Source organism: Limtongia smithiae (assembly GCF_038497785.1).
Source record: "Limtongia smithiae strain NRRL Y-17922 unplaced genomic scaffold V1518scaffold_10, whole genome shotgun sequence".
Lineage (NCBI taxonomy): Eukaryota > Fungi > Ascomycota > Lipomycetes > Lipomycetales > Lipomycetaceae > Limtongia > Limtongia smithiae.
In genome coordinates, this window is record NW_027117631.1 from 416,941 (window position 1) to 432,261 (window position 15,321).

Sequence of the window (15,321 nt, forward strand, 5' to 3'; positions counted from 1 at the left end):
GTCGTCGCACTCATATATGACATTCTCAGCTTCATGAGTGAAAACCACAGAATATTCACTCATTCACAAAGGCGTTTTTCTATGTTGTTTTGTTTGCGTATGTGTGTGCACACATTTTTTGGTGATCTGCAAAGTCCTTCTGCAGAATCTGTGTATTATCTTGTTGTGCGTGTCTGCGTGTCCGCGTGTGTGTTTTGAAATGCGGCATAGTTTCTATATGTTTCATCGTATTATTTTGTCTGAAGAAACTGCCTAACCAAAGAGCTCTAAAAGAGTCTGCAGTTTGATACAGTTTGGCTTTGCGAAAGAAAGTCAATACATCACTATTCCGATTCTTTCTCTGTGTTTATTTTGCATGTATGTACAATGTATGATATGAAAAGATAAAGTGTGTTAACACTGGACTAGGGAATATAGAGCGTGACTATTAGGATAGTGCAGACTGGGCGTTGTTCGGCGTTGACGACGCGTTGCGTCGGGTGTCCATCACACTTAATCGGCTCCACGCGCAATGGCAGAATCGTAAGCGGACCGCGGGACGCACTGCTGCCGACTGAACAAGATTATCTTCACCGCGGATCTCAATGAAGTCACAGCCCGATTGCTGACGGGGCCATTTTTCACCTTCTATGGCTACAACGAGGGATTGTAGACAGAGACTGCATGAAGATCGACGAGCATGGAGTCCGTATGACTGGGCCTTGTGAGGAAGAGCTGAATGTAAAGTGTGGCGTGTCAAGAAGGCGATGTAGATTACGGAACAGATGGCAAGGTGATATAAATAGATACCTGGCAGCTAGATAAGAGATGGTGGACTGGGCTAGTACAAACTCACGAAGCCTTCGGCTGATGGGTGAAGTGGTAGCCGCCACGGCGGCGAAATCGAGCTGCGACGAGAACAATGTGGCTGCCGATCATCTCGCTCCGAGAAGGAACGAAGCGGGCATAGAAAGAAAACGAGGAGGGCCACACAATACATCGTGAGGGACGTAGAGGCGCGGAAGAGATAGTCGCACGAAGAGAAGGGAGAGGAGAGAAGAGGGAAAAGCGGCGACTGGAGGAACGGTGGGAAATAGGCACTACGGTGGTGGCCGGTCAGAACGAAATGAGGTATCGGCACAATGATTGGATTGCTGTAGGAGGGATTGACATACGGCCCGCGTAATTGGAAGAAGTGCTGCGGTGTGGATCAAATTCAGACAGTATCGCGGTATCTTGTAGACCCCAATACAGTGAATGTCATGATTCATAATCAACTGGATCGCCTAATGTCTGTGGATGGTCTTGACGCGACGCTTTCGTCGACCACGACGATCGACAGCTCAGAACACGGCAGCACTAGTAAATATTTAATTGCCTCCAAAATCCAGTTAAAGACTTCGCCACCAGTTGGAGCATAGGAGCGATTGATCGTGAACCGTTTGAGTTGCTTCTTTCTCGCGGCGCGTGTGCGCTTCACGGTAGTGCCAGGGCTAGAGTTAACGACAGCGCGACTTTGGCATGTTGTCAACAACGCGCAGCCCGATCCGACATGCTTGACACAGTCATAAATCCCCACGACCTTGCCGTTTTCTCCCTCTTCTGCTTTCTCTTAACTCCTCTCCTCTCGCCAACCCACGCCGATCCTCCTTTATCGACAACTACCACTGCCAGTTTCACCGCATGGATATGCGTTGTCTCTGATAACATGCTCTGGCGACGCATCAGATTGGCGTTTCTCTCGCAGCTCTTGCCCTTCTACCCGCGTGCCGATCCACATCTTTGCCAACCACTTAACCACAATCATCACTACAATAATACTACGCCGCCTTGACTAACACACACTAGCGATACAATGGGACTGTTGGTGTAGACATTTGACGCCTGGTCGTTAGGATCAACGATCTCATCGTGGCCGCGTCCAAACCGCTTCGCTTAGGATCAGCAACTGGCCCGCTTACATACGCCACGGACCCTCGAGACCTGACGCGTTTCTCCGCTAGCTCAGTTCATATCAATTCAAGTCCACGTGCGACTCAGGGTCATAGTGGCGACGACTTGAGCGAGGAGGACTGCAGCCCTCCCCTTTGTCGCACCGACGGACTCATGAACGAAGCCTGCGTAGAGCAAGCGTCTCATTGTTCTCTGGGGAAGCGGTGCTCATCCTGTCCTTCCCGCTTGAACTTAAAATCTACGACTTCGTCTCCAGCGGTTTGATATATGGAGAAACAAATTTTTATACGTCAATATCTTTTCTTGTTTCGTAAATGTGTGCTTTTTAACTAACAAGCTGGTAGAGAACCTTGAACATATGCATCGAACAATATAGTAAGAGTTCATATCCAGCCTCTTCTCCTCAGGACCCGTGTATGCAGTGCTCGCGCTTACCTTCTTGCTACCTCTCCTAAACGCTGCGCCCAAGTCTCAGAGCCGCGCAAGTGTCTTGCTAGGGACCGCGGACCGTACACGCAGTTGACCGTTCGCCAAACTACATCCTCGCGTAGCGTCGTGCTTTGCTGCACTTGTCCTACTGATCTGTTGGCTCTACGTGGTGACGCACGCGTTTCTTGTAACGACTGCTCGCTCTGATCTGCAAGTATGCAGCCAATATGCACCAAGAGACAATGATGATGATGATGATGATGATGAAATTAATTAACTTTGATTTGAATATACAGATACGCGTGATGAGACAAACGCGCTGCGCTTGACACGTCTACCTAGACAATTCACGCCAGACTCATTCTAGCTTACCACAAATTCTATAGTAGGATCAACAGTCCATAATGCAGCTTGGACAGAACAATAGCCGTCATAACCTGAATGCAATAAAGAAACACAACCATTCCATAGAGCGATAATATTACAAATGCGACGGCCTAATTGTGATCGGCGTTGGCGTCGTCATATCCGTCGCTGCCGCTCCGCATGTGCGAATGGGCGGGGTTGTTGGTATTTGCATCGTAAACTCGATGATTGGCCCGCTTCGTGGAGTCGCTAGAGCAGGCCCGCCGATGATCTGCGGGAGGCGACTGGGTCGCTGTCGCACAGTTTGACGGGGTCGTGATCCGGGTGGCGGGTTTGATCAGTGCTAATTCGCCCTCGTTGTCGTCGATCACGGGAGAGGAGAGAGGGGGGGAAGCGAGGGCAAAAGTGCGGGGATATTATCCACACACGACGTCGGCGTGGCCGAGATACTCTTATCCGCATGCTCGTCGTTCACTGCACCTGTCCGGCTGCCGCCGCAGCCTTCTTCCGTGCAAGTTTCTTCGTCAACCTCGCCTCCTTCGCCTTTCTTTTGACGTTCTCCCTCGTAAAATGCCGTTCAATCACGCTCTGTCGCGCGCCGGAGACGATAAAAGTGATTCTAAACTCGCATGCCTCGACAGCCTGCTTCGCGGCTGTGCGGTCGGGGAAGCGCGCTTGGGGGTCGAAGATGCGGTGGAATAACTCTCGCAGGAATTGTGCGACGTTGGTGAGCTTTGGGTGGTCCTTGTCGACGCGGAGCGGGGTCATGAGTGAGTAGTTGAGGAAGATCACGCGGCGTTCAAGGAGGGAGTAATCCACTTGGAAGGTATCCTCCTCGTTAGCAGTCGATACGGCAATGACAGGAGCCGGTGGAGGCCCTGAGCCAGTGTACAACGTTGACGCGCCGTTTGCGGATTCCATGTCGTTAAATTCCTCAGAATAAGAGCTCGACACCACCTTGCGCCGCAACGTCCCCGGTGGCGGCATCAGAGTATACAACGAATTCCCATAGAGCTCCGGTAAAATCTTCTTCGCAAGCGGTAGCCTGTCGTCCGCGACATTGTGCACAACGTACTCCACATCATCGAGAAAGAAGGCAAGCGCAAGCTTCGCTCGTAACTGCGTCGCTAGCTTACCCGGGTTGATAGGCATCACACGAAGTAGCGCCACCCTTTGCCCGACATCCCGCACGCTGGCAAATAGGTTGCGCAGGAGAAAGCGGCACTCATTGAGCCATAGCTCAAGCGGGACCTGTGAGACGAGCACCGCAAAAAGCTCACTCGCAGCGCAGAACACTTCAGTGTGCTTCATATCAGCCACATCCGCATCCAGAAGAGCACGCAGCGTAAACACCATCAGCCGCCGGCGCACGACGCGATCATAAGTAGTGGCGGCCGCGTGCTGCTCCGTCGCTGCGGTCGCGGTCGCCGTGGATGCAGCGCAGGCGAGCGCGCGCTTGTACAGGACGAGCACCGCATGTAAGTTCGCGGGAGATAAGCGGGGACCTGTGTCTTCAGCGGGCGAGGGAAGGTGGTCACGGGGTGGAGAGAGGATCATAGTGAGTTCGGCGGCGAGTGGGTCGAATGACTTTTTAACGCCAAGGTTGCGCGCGAGCACACAGTAGGTGTGTTCGCTCAGTACGGCGGAGAGAATGCCGTGTGCACCGTCGTCAAGATCGCAGAGGCGGAGTAATGATTGAAGATACGCGTTGACAAGTCCGGCGTTCGGTTCACGGGCGACTGCAGAGTTAATTGACATCCACAGTACGAGCTCGTAGTACATACCTTCGCTCAGAAGCCAGCGGACGACGGGGAGTGGGAGACGGTGGCCAAGGTCAATCATGTCGAGCACAAAGCCACTGTTAAACGTATCGCTTCGCAAGACGGTATCTGCAGAGTGTCAGCAATTGAATACACGAATAACACAGGCAACAAATACCGACAAGCGACGCCTTAACCCATTCCTCGGCGTCCTCACAAGCCGGAAACTGCTGCGCATTGATTCGTCCCTGCGCAGTCTCCTGCACTCGATCAAAGTAATAAAACCTCGGCACCCGCTCAGGTTCGTCGTCCTCCAAGATCGCTTTCATCGTACTCTCCTTCACCAAGCCCTCCATCATCGTCGTCGATATAGACACATCATCGCTACTCAGCGCTCCATTGCGCGCCGAGAGGTTGTCTTGCTGCAACTTTCGTGCCTCGGCGCGCAACTCCAGCAACTGGCGTTCTTCAGCGGTGGTCTTTGACAGCGTACGGAAAAAGGCTGGCATGTTGAGAATATCGACAGGAGCTACTTTTGGCACCGGCTTGCGTGGTATGGCGACAATAGCGTCGAGTATGCTGGTAATGCGGTCGGCGCGCCCATCTGCCGGCTCGACGGCACGGGGTTCATCGTCGGAAAGAACCGGGGAGGACGGTGGCGATGCGGTGGTTAGTCTGCCGCTAGACGGAACCACCACTTCTGGCGAGACTGAGGGCGACTTTGGTGTTGGCTCACGGGGCTCCCGAGGGACGGTGGTTCCGAGGTCAAATCTCTGCGCCAGCGATGGTGTCAAATCCGCAATGACCGGCGGTCGCATCAATTCCGAGTCCAAGTCAATGCGGGACGGGGAGTCGACGGAGACCGAGTTGCTGGAGACGGCGATGACTATGGGTGACGACGTGAGCGTTGCTGGCGGACGTGACACCTTCTGCGACGCCTGCGGGCGGGACACGGGTATCGGTGCGGGGCCTTCGTCAGCGGATACCCAGAGCACATCGTCGCTGCTCGTCGATGCCACGTCGTGTTCGAGGATCGTTGGTGTTGATATCTCGATGGGGTTGCAAGCCAACGACCCTGGTATACACCCGACGGACGTGCACGCAGTGACAAACGACGCGACAGTGATGTCTGATGCCAGGGCCAGCGGGGAGGTGGCCGTCTCAGTCTTGCGTGCTCGTGCTGTAGTCCCGACAGCGGGGCTTGGGGAGACACGGCGGCGCTTGCGGGGGGTCGGCGATGGTGGCGGCGCGCGACGGGTGAAGATGTCGAGAGTACGCTGGACCTTTGCTAGCGACAGAGTGCTTGCGCCCGCGCTCGCGATGGGCCGCGCAGGAGTTTTCGGGGGTGTTTGCGGCGGCATTGAATGCGGTGAAAGAAGAAGGAAAGGAACGCGTCGAGAAACGCGCTTCTGACGCGTCGCTGACACTACTAAACCCTTTGTCCCAGCGCAAGTTCTGCGGCTTCTCGCTCCGCCTCGGTCTTCACCACGCAGCTTCCGCACCCTCCGTCCTCATCCCAGGTCCCCGTTTTGTTGCTACTCGAGGCATGGCGTGCCTGCGCATGCGCTGTCTTGCGCGCGGGGCGCTGCGGCTACCGCATCCGCATCTATCAGTGCCAGCACTTTCCGCGGCGGTCATCCGCTCGCACACAACCTACACCGCTCCTCACCGCACACACTCACAACCGAACACACCTCTATACCTCCGCCGCTGCAAATCGCAAGTTGCAACCGCAAAAAAGCCCGCAACTCCCGATACAGCACCAAACAATCCCCCTTCAATATCAGAATCTGAGCTGCGCGAGCTCCTGCAAAAGCAACTCCTCGAGAATGACCTTGACACTGAACTCCCTGCGCCGACGGCCGCGGAACTCGAGGTCGCCCGTGTGCGCGCCGCTGCGGCCGCCACCTCCGCGAAGGTGAAAGCAGCCGCTGCCGCAAAGCAGTCTGCGACCGCGACGTCGACCCTGGCACGGTTAACCAAGATCGTGGGTGACACTGTGTCCGGTAGCGGAGGAGGCGGCCGGGGCACGAAGAACACGGCGGCGAAGGCAGAGGCGCGGACGCAGGCTGAAGTGCAGGCTCAGACGCAGATTGCTCAGGCGCAAGAGCCGGCTGAGTCGTTGGCGGCGTCGGCGTCCGATGCGCTGGCGCAACAGGCACAACAACAAGCCTCTGTCACCGCTTCCGCCTCCGCCTCCGTATCCGCATCCGCATCTGCAAGCTCCCCGAAGAAGAAAAACTTCAATCGCTCTGCTATTGAAGATCTCCTTCTCGAGCGCAGTCTCGTGCAGAAGTCCACCCAAGCCGGAAACCTTCTGCGCTGCACGGTCTTCGACCTCGAGGGCAACGTGACCGTGGTCTCCGGTGAATTCAAGAAATCTGAGCTTCTCCTCAAGCACGGCCTACTCCCCCGCGACCTGCGCAAGCTCGATACCGGTACAGCGGCGCCGATGCCCTCTATCCTCGTTCGCAACTCCTCCATCCTCGTCAACCTGCTGCACATACGCGCACTCATCAAGGCCGACATGGTCCTCCTATTCGACGCCTATGGCTCGACTGACTCGCAGACCCAGTCTGTCTTCATGTACGACCTCGAGGGCAAACTGCGGCAAGGCTCGAAAGCTATGGGCGGCCTTCCCTACGAAATGCGTGCGCTCGAGGCCATTCTCATCTCCGTTGTCACCGCCCTAGACGCAGAGATGAAAGTCCACACCACTATCGTCGCCGGCATTCTCGCAGACCTCGAGAACGATATCGACCGCGAAAAACTCCGACACCTGCTTATTCAGAGCAAAACACTTTCTGCATTCTTACAAAAAGCGACACTAGTGCGCGATGCGATCAACGAGGTGCTCGACCAGGATGATGACCTCGCGGCAATGTACCTCTCCGAGAAACTCCACGGCGTCGTCCGCCCCGCCGACATGCACTCCGAAGTTGAAATGCTTCTCGAGTCATACTACAAACACTGCGACGAGATCGTGCAGGCCGCCTCCATCACAATGTCGAACGTCCGCACGACCGAGGAAATTGTCAACATCATCCTTGACGCCAACCGCAACTCCCTCATGCTGCTCGAGCTGAAGTTCTCCATTGGCACACTTGGCCTCGGCGGCGGTGCCCTCGTCGCCGCGCTATATGGTATGAATCTCAAGAACTTCGCCGAGGACTCCACAATCGCATTCTGGACCGTCACCGGCGCCGCGGCATTGATCGTCTGGCTCATCATAGGCGCTGGCCTCCGCAACCTTCGCAAGGTCCAGCGTGTCACCATGATGTTCGAGGACCACCCGTCCTCCGCCATCCAGACGCGCCAGATCTATCAGGCAAACCGTCTCGGTGTGCGACCGCTCGTTGTCGTCTCCAAAAAGAGCCTCCGCAAGAGCAACAACTTTTGGAGTTGACAACGACTGCAGTGGTGGCGCTATTATTGGCGCTCCCACAAACCACCTCACTCATGATCACATTATAGATCTCATACTAAATAAAATCCACACTACACTAACCCTCATCATCCTTCCATACATGCATTTGCAAAAAAGGCATGGGCGGTTTCGAAACTACTTGTTAGAAGAAGTTAAAAAAAAACTCGGTAACGGGGAATTGAACCCCGGTCCCCCGCGCGCTGTCGCTATGCGCAACTTGACAGGCGGAAATTCTAGCCACTAAACTATTACCGATTTTTCTGAAATTTCAGTTTTTTGACCCTCCTTGTAGGTTTTTTGGCATACAAGTTGTGATTTAAATCAGGACCTGTTACTGTTGACTGTGACCCGCAAATTACCCGTCCCTGAAGTAGACGGCGCGGCTAAACAGCTGGCACAAATCCCTGACTTGCGACGATTCTCTAATCAGATGATCGCGCCGCTCCAACACGCTCCAAAGTCCCGAAGCCTTGTAGTTCGTCGAACGTTATCACCCTGCTCCGCTCGTCTTCGACAACAGCCGATCTTTGACGATCTTTGCCAGACTTCATCGTTTTATCGTCAACAGAAAGAATCACAATGGTCTCGATCCTGTCAATGCTCTCCACCAAGGCGCCATACCACCTGTTCGGGTACTCGCTCCTGTAAGGTCCCCCTCGAACACCAATTCTCATCCCATCCCAGATTACTGACATCAACAGTTTCGGCGCGACTGTGTACCAATCGTTCTTCGTGGGCATCATGGCATTCCGTGCCCTGCCCCGCCAACACTTCGCTGCCCTACAGCGCAAGATCTTTCCGCCCTACTTCGCAATGCAAGCCGCTCTCCCCGTCTTCCTCGCACTCACGACCCCAGTTCCCGGCGCGCTCGCCGGTGTCACCACCACCGTGGTGTCGCTCGTCATCACCGCTGTCACCGGTCTTGTGAACTACGCCGCCATCGGGCCGATGACCGTTAACCTCATGAACGCCCGCAAGGCGCAGGAGACGAAGGAGGGAAAGAAGTACTACGACGAGGGCGTCAGCGACGAGATGCGTGCGCTGAACAAGCGCTTTGGCGCTATTCACGGCATTTCCACGCTGATTAACCTCGGCACGCTGTTCGCCATCGCGGCATACGGCGTTGTCCTCACGGAAGGCATGGTCGCCGGCTTTGCTGCGTAAATCTCACGATGATAATTAACATTAATACATTATTAATCATATTATACATAGTTTGGTTGTATTCCAAGCCAGCAGTTCTTCTTGATGATGATAAAAAACCTTGCCTTTGTACAAAATAGCCATTGCCGCAAAGTATGGCAAGGGCCGCACAATTCATATGTTCTAGCCACAGGAGGAACACAAAAAAGAGAAGAAACACCTGCATCGGACCATGTAATCCCCAGGAGACGCGAACAAGATGATGATAGTAAAAAAGCCAACCCATATTTGGAAACAGAAACAATAAAAAATAACGAGCGACGGTAACTAAAGCTTAACACAAAAAAGTCAAAGAGTGCGACTAATTTCTAGTTTGACGCGTAATCGCTGCTCTGCCTGCTTCCCGCCATCTCATACTGCGTGCGACGGATCGTGTCGCCGAGTGTTGTGACGGTGAGCTGCGGTGGCGAACTCTGCATGACTGAAGGCGACCCGTCGCCATAGCCATTGAGCGTCTCGGCATCGTCACCTGGGGTGCCCACGCCGTCGCGTTCGAGAGAATACTGCACGACATCAGAATATGAGCAGAAGCTAAGGCGGTGCTGCGTGTCAATCGGCGGTAGGCTCGGTGCGTGTGGGGACAGCATCGGCGATATCGACGGAGAGGAGACCTGCAGCGACGCGAGCGAGACGGACGAATTCGACTTATGCATGCTGTTAGCGCGGGAGGAGCGTGTGATCGAGATTACCTCGACACGGTCAAAGTTCGCGGCAGAGTCGGTCAGAATCTCGCATGAGGCTGCGAGAACTGGCGGGATCATGTTGGCGTTGTAGTGGTGGCTCGGCACCGCATCGGGAGAGAGCAACTGGTCTTGTACCTGGCGCTCAAAAATCATCGAAGACTCAGGCGACAGCGAGGGGGCGTACGAGGGCGCACGCTTCGTGCGAGTTGTGGCGGCCGCAATCGATGCGGACGATCGGTTCGCTGCAGCATATTCGGTCGCCTCAAGGTAGGAGGAGGACGAGGAGGTGATCGACGCAGACCGGGAGGAGCGTTCATGTGAGCGGTTCTCCGAACTAGAGGACTCTGCCGCGGCTATGTCGGCGTCTGTGCTGTGGTTGCGGCTGCTGGGTGTCTCGCTGAGGGAGTTACGCAGATCGGTCATGCTGCCGTTGTCGCCGATGACGAAGGAGGGCACCGACGCCGCGACACGCAGCGTGGATGTGGTACGGGGAACGTGTGTGGCGCGGTGAGCTGCAGCGGACGACGCGCCCAGCGCGCCCGGCGCGTATCGTGAAGAGGACGGCGTGGCGTTCGAATCGAGTTGCAGCGACGACTGAGTGTGCCGCGCCGCACGCTGCCGCTGCTTATGGGAGATGTAATGCTGCTGGGGCGGGGGAGCAAGGTTGTGCGGGAGCAGGATAGCGTCGAAGTTGTCGTTGGCGGCGGTTGGTGCAGTGGGATAGCGCAGCAGGCGGGGGTGGCCCTGGTGACGGCGCTGACGATCGGCCGCGGAGCTCGGCACGTGACGAGCATCTTCCAGGGTTAGGGTGTCAAGACGCCGGTCGACCTGGGCCGACTCGGTGGTGTGAGCAGAGCAAGAGGAGGACGGCTGCACGGAGCCGCTAGTATCATTGTGCTGCATTTTCTGGGCGTGCGCGTGGAAGAAGTTGGCAGTGGAGGCGGACGGGCTTGTTGGGGCCGAGAGGGAGGAGCGACTGCCGTTGCTGTGAGACATGGGAGGGACGAACACGCGCGGCGCATGCTGGACGATTGTGTTGCCGAAGGAGGAGAAGCGGCGCATTGACATGAGCGAGGAGGGGGGCTGGGGATGGTGGGTGTCGCGCTTGACGCGCACGCCGACGTCGGCAGCGCCGGGAGGGCTGTACGAGTCGAGGACGGAGCGGGCCTTGACGTCGTAGAGCGCGCGTGAGGTGGGATAGGACGCGACGCTGTCGGCATAGGCCATCATCCAGGCGTCGGAGTCGAGGGTGGACGACTCCTCGGTGGAGATTGTGTCATCCTCTGGGACGAGTTAGTGGAGCGCACGGCGACGAAGCATAGCGAAACGACTGTGGACTGACCATCGAATGCAAAGGCAGACTCGCCGAACTTCTCGATCGCAGCGGTGCGCGACGCGGAGACCTGCTTTTTGCGGGAGAAGAAGGCCGGCATGGCGACGATGAAAGAAGCGAGTGTGTAGAGCGGCGGAGACCGGGCGAGGGACGGGGCGTGAGGAACGAGCGGGAAGGAATGCCGCTAGAGCGGATGCTAATGGGAGTGGGAGGGATCGCCGGGATGGCCCTGGAATGCAGCGAGCGAGGAGAGGGGTGTGAGGGACTAGAGAGAGACTATGTGAAGAGAGAGGAGTGGGGCATGAGTCGTGGGCGGTGGAGAGAAGGAGCGACGGCGGAGGTTGGCGGAGGAGTTCAGGAGCGGAGCGGAACAGAACAGCGCAGAACGAGGAGAACTGTCTGTCGCAGCTACGGTCGAAACAGCGACAAACCGCGAACTAACGAGCAGTGTGAACTGCGCCAGGAAAGCGCAAAGCGGACACAAAAGGAGGCCAGTCACGCTCGAGAATCGCTGCGCCCGGCCCGCCGTGGCGGTGCGCCGAACGCACCGCCACGCCTGCTTCAGGCACACCGCATTATCTCCCGCCTCGATTGAGCCAAGCGCCGCCCCTAGGCGCACTCTCCGGGCGCATTTATGCCACAGCCGTCGCGGCGCGTGCTTGTGTGCTCTATATATAGCAAGCACGGCGCGGCGCAACGGCGATCGGGCGCGCTTGAGTGCCATTCCACCGCCGCAGCTAGCGCGGAATTCTCGCCCGAACGGCTGTTCTGCGCTATCGATGTCCGCTTCACGGACCGCGTACGGACGACGCTCTTGGGCCGACCAGAGCAGGACGCCTTGAGCTTGTGCTTGTGCCAGCGCTTGTGCCTGTGCTGCGGGCTGTGGATGGGCACGCTCTCTGGCAGCTCTGACTCGCCACAAGCAGACACGTGTGTGTATCGGGGGCTTCAGGGTCATCTAATTAACGCCCGAAACAACAACATTCCGCGGCGACACTTTACGCTCCCCTTTAAAGACTCCGCTCAAACGCAACATCCTTCGCCACGCCTTCCGCGCCTGCGATCTCCGCCGCCGCCACTGCATCCTCCACGCGCCTCATCGGCCGGCGCACGTGGCCCCCGTACCCAAAGTACCGCTCCAGCGCGAGCTTCGTGCCCTCAGGGCCAAGGTTCGTGAGCTCGTAGTCCGACCGCGACAGCTCGCGTTGCGCTGCAAATGCCTCTGCGTAGTTGCCTGCTGCAAACAGCTTGTACACGCGCACGACCGTCTTGGGAACGATGTTCGCCGGACCAGAGATCACGCCCGCGCCACCGACAGACAGTGCCTGCGTAAGAAAGTCCGCCATGCCCGCGATGCACATGTATCCGCCCTCCGCGACCGATGCACCGGGGTTTAAAGGTCCGACCGCCGACGGCACACCACCGGCTACACGCGCCAACTTGCCGCTGTTGCCGCACGTAAACTTGGTCCCAACAATGTTGGGATGCGTCGAGAGCTCCAGTAGCAGCTCAGACGACATATCAATCCCGCCGGTCACACCAGGGAAGTTGTAGATGATCACCGGCACAGGCGACCCGTCCGCGATTCCTGTGAAGTAGTCCTTCAGATACGTCGCGTCCGCAAACGATCTGAAGTACGACGCGGCGACGACCAACACCGCGTCCGCACCCGCCACTGCTGCGTCCGTGGCCATCGCCACGCCGCTCTTGACTGACTGCTCCGTCACGCCCGAGATCACTGGCACATGAGCGAACCCCGCCGCGTCAAGCGCTCTCCGCGCAGCACGGTTCACGGCAGACTTCTCTTCGCGCATCAACAGCGGTCCCTCGCCATAAGAGCCCAGCGTCACGATGCCCGTAATGCCCGCTGATGCAAGCCGCACAACGTGCTTGCCGATAGTCGCGGTGTCGATGTCGTCCGTTGCGGTGTAGAACGTCGAGACAGGGCACCACACCCCCGGAACAAGCGGTCTGGTCGGTGACATGATTGTGCCGTAGTCGGGAGTTGTGCCGTGGCGCGCTTCTGGTGCAGCTGCTGTTATATGTGACGGCTGTTGACTTGGTGATCTTCTGTGTGTGGGGGTTGGAGGGGGGGGGGTTGCGGGGGGAAACCGAGGCGGCGTACCCCCACGCTTGTACTTGCTCAGTTCTACCCCCGCGAACTCCCACGCGACCAACACAGGGCGCCGCACTAGAGGGTTGCGTATCATAGCTTGTGCGGCTTGCGTACAGGCTGCCCAATTCAGTCAGATTTCAAATGCCAAGAGACATATTTGAGTACAGCTAGTTCTACTTGCTGAAGAAACCCGCATACGCGGCGCGCTCCTTCTTCTTGCGATCAGCGATGCGATTCTTCGCGCTGGCGAGCTCCTGCACGATGGCCTTGTCGCCGGGCGCAAACTTGAGCGCCTCCGTCAAGCTCTCCACCGCCGCAGGCTCGTTCCGGCTGCGTAGGTGTCCCACACCGCGACGGTATAATGCCTTCGCCTTCTCCGCATCCGTGATGCCCGTGACGTCCAGCGCCGCGTCGGCAGATTTCACCGCCTCCAGTGGCTGCTCGAGCTTGAGCTGCACAAGCGCCGTGTTGAGGTAGATGCCGATTTTCAGCTTGTCGAACATTGGCGCAACAGGTTCTTTAGGATCTGGCAGGAAGAAGTTGATGTAGCGCAACGCTTTCTCGTTCTTTTGCAGCGCCAGCTCGTATTGTTGTTGCTTAATAAGCGTAGCCGCGATGTCCTTGATTGACTGCGCGAGCTTGAACAGGCTCTCAGACGATCTGTTTTCGCCATGGATGCGGTCTTCGTCTTCGGGGTAGTCCTCAAGGATGTCGCCAGTCCCGTCACCGACATTTATCTGCGCAAGTTCGTCGACCGCGACGGCCTGGCCGCAGTCGGTGATGACGCAGTCCGCGAGAGGCCGGTCCGAGGAGTCCGTCCGCTGCGCCTCGATGTCGCGCACGATCGATTTGCCTGTGATCACTTCGCCAAAGACCACATGCTTGCCGTCGAGATGCGGGGTCGCGACGGTAGTTATAAAGAACTGCGATCCGTTTGTTCCCGGACCTGCATTGGCCATGGACAACAAGAACGGACGGTTGTGTTTCAACTCGAAATTCTCATCATCGAATCGCTCGCCATAAATCGACTCGCCGCCAGTGCCGTTTCCCGCGGTAAAATCGCCACCTTGGATCATAAACTTTTTGATTACACGATGGAAAGCTGAGTTCTTGTACCACAGCGGCTTGCCGACCTTGCCAATGCCCTTCTCGCCGGTGCACAACGCGCGGAAGTTTTCAGCCGTTTTGGGCACGATGTCGCTGTAGAGCTGCATGACGATGCGGCCCTTTTTGTGCGGGCCGATGCTGATTTCGAACCACACATGCGGGCGGGTCTTGATGAGCTCAGGATCGGTGGGTGAGGTCATGGCGGGCACTTGGTGTTGGCCGATTGGATCAGAGGGTGGTGTTGAACAAGGAGTGCAGAAGCGCGAGCAGAAGATTCAAGAAAATTCCTCGTGCGGCTCGATTCACGATGCGTTCGTAGTACGGAGATGAGTTCATGCGCCCGTGAAAACGACGGCGCCTGGGCTCTTGCCTCGCTTTGGCGAATGCACGTCAGCGTAGCTTTTCAATCTCAGCAGTGGCTGTAAGATTCGGTTCAGCCAGGGTTGATCTGTTACATACGCTGGGCTTATAAGCATAAATTATCCAGGAGCAGCTAGCGACTGCGGGCGCATCAGACAGCGGCCAATAAGAGGGCCGGATTTATTCCGGAAGAACGATGTTGCGAGCGAGTGATAGAGTTTTACCGACGCATGAACGCGCAAAAGCAACGACGGCGTTGCACGCTCGCGGTACGAATACGCTTACGACCTTACAGGCCGGTAATTAGCAGCGGCAAAGCGATAAACGATGCTAAAGCATAAGCGAACTGCCTACTCATCGGTCCTGCTCTTCTGTCTACGCAGGAAGATCGCGGAGAGTGTAGATCTTGGCTGGCTAAGGACCTAGCAGCCGAGGAGTTTATCCGGGGGCTGGGTCGCCTGATGTGTGCCAGGGTCAAGGTTAATCCGTAACCCGCCTCGCACGCCGGAAGAGGCAGCGCACTCGCGGGGTGGCCCTGGCCCAGTCTGCCCGTGCACGCGGAAGCCGACAGGCCGCGTCTTCACGAGCTATCGGGATTCGCGAGC

At 56.9% G+C, this 15,321-nt stretch overlaps 6 protein-coding genes across 6 annotated transcripts; 2 read left to right on the forward strand and 4 right to left on the reverse strand.

Annotated features, from left to right (window-relative positions):
• Positions 1-3,198: 3,198 nt before the first annotated feature.
• On the reverse strand, positions 3,199-5,848 carry V1518DRAFT_428779 (uncharacterized protein; the record flags this gene model as incomplete). Its single annotated transcript, XM_066906103.1, has 3 exons — positions 3,199-4,466; positions 4,512-4,616; positions 4,666-5,848. The coding sequence occupies 3 exons, from the start codon at positions 5,846-5,848 to the stop codon at positions 3,199-3,201; spliced, it is 2,556 nt and encodes an 851-aa protein (XP_066758209.1).
• A 131-nt stretch (positions 5,849-5,979) lies between these two features.
• On the forward strand, positions 5,980-7,994 carry V1518DRAFT_420506 (uncharacterized protein). The gene has a single exon (XM_066905005.1). It carries the CDS (start codon positions 6,034-6,036, stop codon positions 7,891-7,893), a length of 1,860 nt encoding a protein of 619 aa, XP_066758210.1. The 5' UTR covers positions 5,980-6,033; the 3' UTR covers positions 7,894-7,994.
• A 256-nt stretch (positions 7,995-8,250) lies between these two features.
• Positions 8,251-9,248, forward strand: V1518DRAFT_76884 (uncharacterized protein). The gene is made up of 2 exons (XM_066906671.1): positions 8,251-8,558; positions 8,616-9,248. The coding sequence occupies exons 1-2, from the start codon at positions 8,494-8,496 to the stop codon at positions 9,076-9,078; spliced, it is 528 nt and encodes a 175-aa protein (XP_066758211.1). The 5' UTR covers positions 8,251-8,493; the 3' UTR covers positions 9,079-9,248.
• On the reverse strand, positions 9,092-11,595 carry V1518DRAFT_434651 (uncharacterized protein). The gene is made up of 2 exons (XM_066906250.1): positions 11,143-11,595; positions 9,092-11,083 (listed from the first exon to the last, which is right to left on the reverse strand). The coding sequence occupies exons 1-2, from the start codon at positions 11,231-11,233 to the stop codon at positions 9,426-9,428; spliced, it is 1,749 nt and encodes a 582-aa protein (XP_066758212.1). The 5' UTR covers positions 11,234-11,595; the 3' UTR covers positions 9,092-9,425.
• A 119-nt stretch (positions 11,596-11,714) lies between these two features.
• Positions 11,715-13,230, reverse strand: V1518DRAFT_420509 (aldolase). Its single transcript, XM_066905006.1, has one exon. It carries the CDS (start codon positions 13,116-13,118, stop codon positions 12,144-12,146), a length of 975 nt encoding a protein of 324 aa, XP_066758213.1. The 5' UTR covers positions 13,119-13,230; the 3' UTR covers positions 11,715-12,143.
• On the reverse strand, positions 13,231-15,024 carry V1518DRAFT_420511 (cyclophilin-like domain-containing protein). Its single transcript, XM_066905007.1, has one exon. It carries the CDS (start codon positions 14,554-14,556, stop codon positions 13,423-13,425), a length of 1,134 nt encoding a protein of 377 aa, XP_066758214.1. The 5' UTR covers positions 14,557-15,024; the 3' UTR covers positions 13,231-13,422.
• Between the last annotated feature and the right edge of the window lie 297 nt (positions 15,025-15,321).

Coding starts and splice junctions, on each gene's coding strand:
- V1518DRAFT_420506 (XM_066905005.1), top strand. CDS start 6,034: ATGGCGTGCCTGCGCATGCGCTGTCTTGCGCGCGGGGCGCTGCGGCTA.
- V1518DRAFT_76884 (XM_066906671.1), top strand. CDS start 8,494: ATGGTCTCGATCCTGTCAATGCTCTCCACCAAGGCGCCATACCACCTG. Junction 8,559..8,615: donor CTGTTCGGGTACTCGCTCCT/GTAAGGTCCCCC, acceptor TGACATCAACAG/TTTCGGCGCGACTGTGTACC.
- V1518DRAFT_434651 (XM_066906250.1), bottom strand. CDS start 11,233: ATGCCGGCCTTCTTCTCCCGCAAAAAGCAGGTCTCCGCGTCGCGCACC. Junction 11,084..11,142: donor GTCTGCCTTTGCATTCGATG/GTCAGTCCACAG, acceptor AACTCGTCCCAG/AGGATGACACAATCTCCACC.
- V1518DRAFT_420509 (XM_066905006.1), bottom strand. CDS start 13,118: ATGTCACCGACCAGACCGCTTGTTCCGGGGGTGTGGTGCCCTGTCTCG.
- V1518DRAFT_420511 (XM_066905007.1), bottom strand. CDS start 14,556: ATGACCTCACCCACCGATCCTGAGCTCATCAAGACCCGCCCGCATGTG.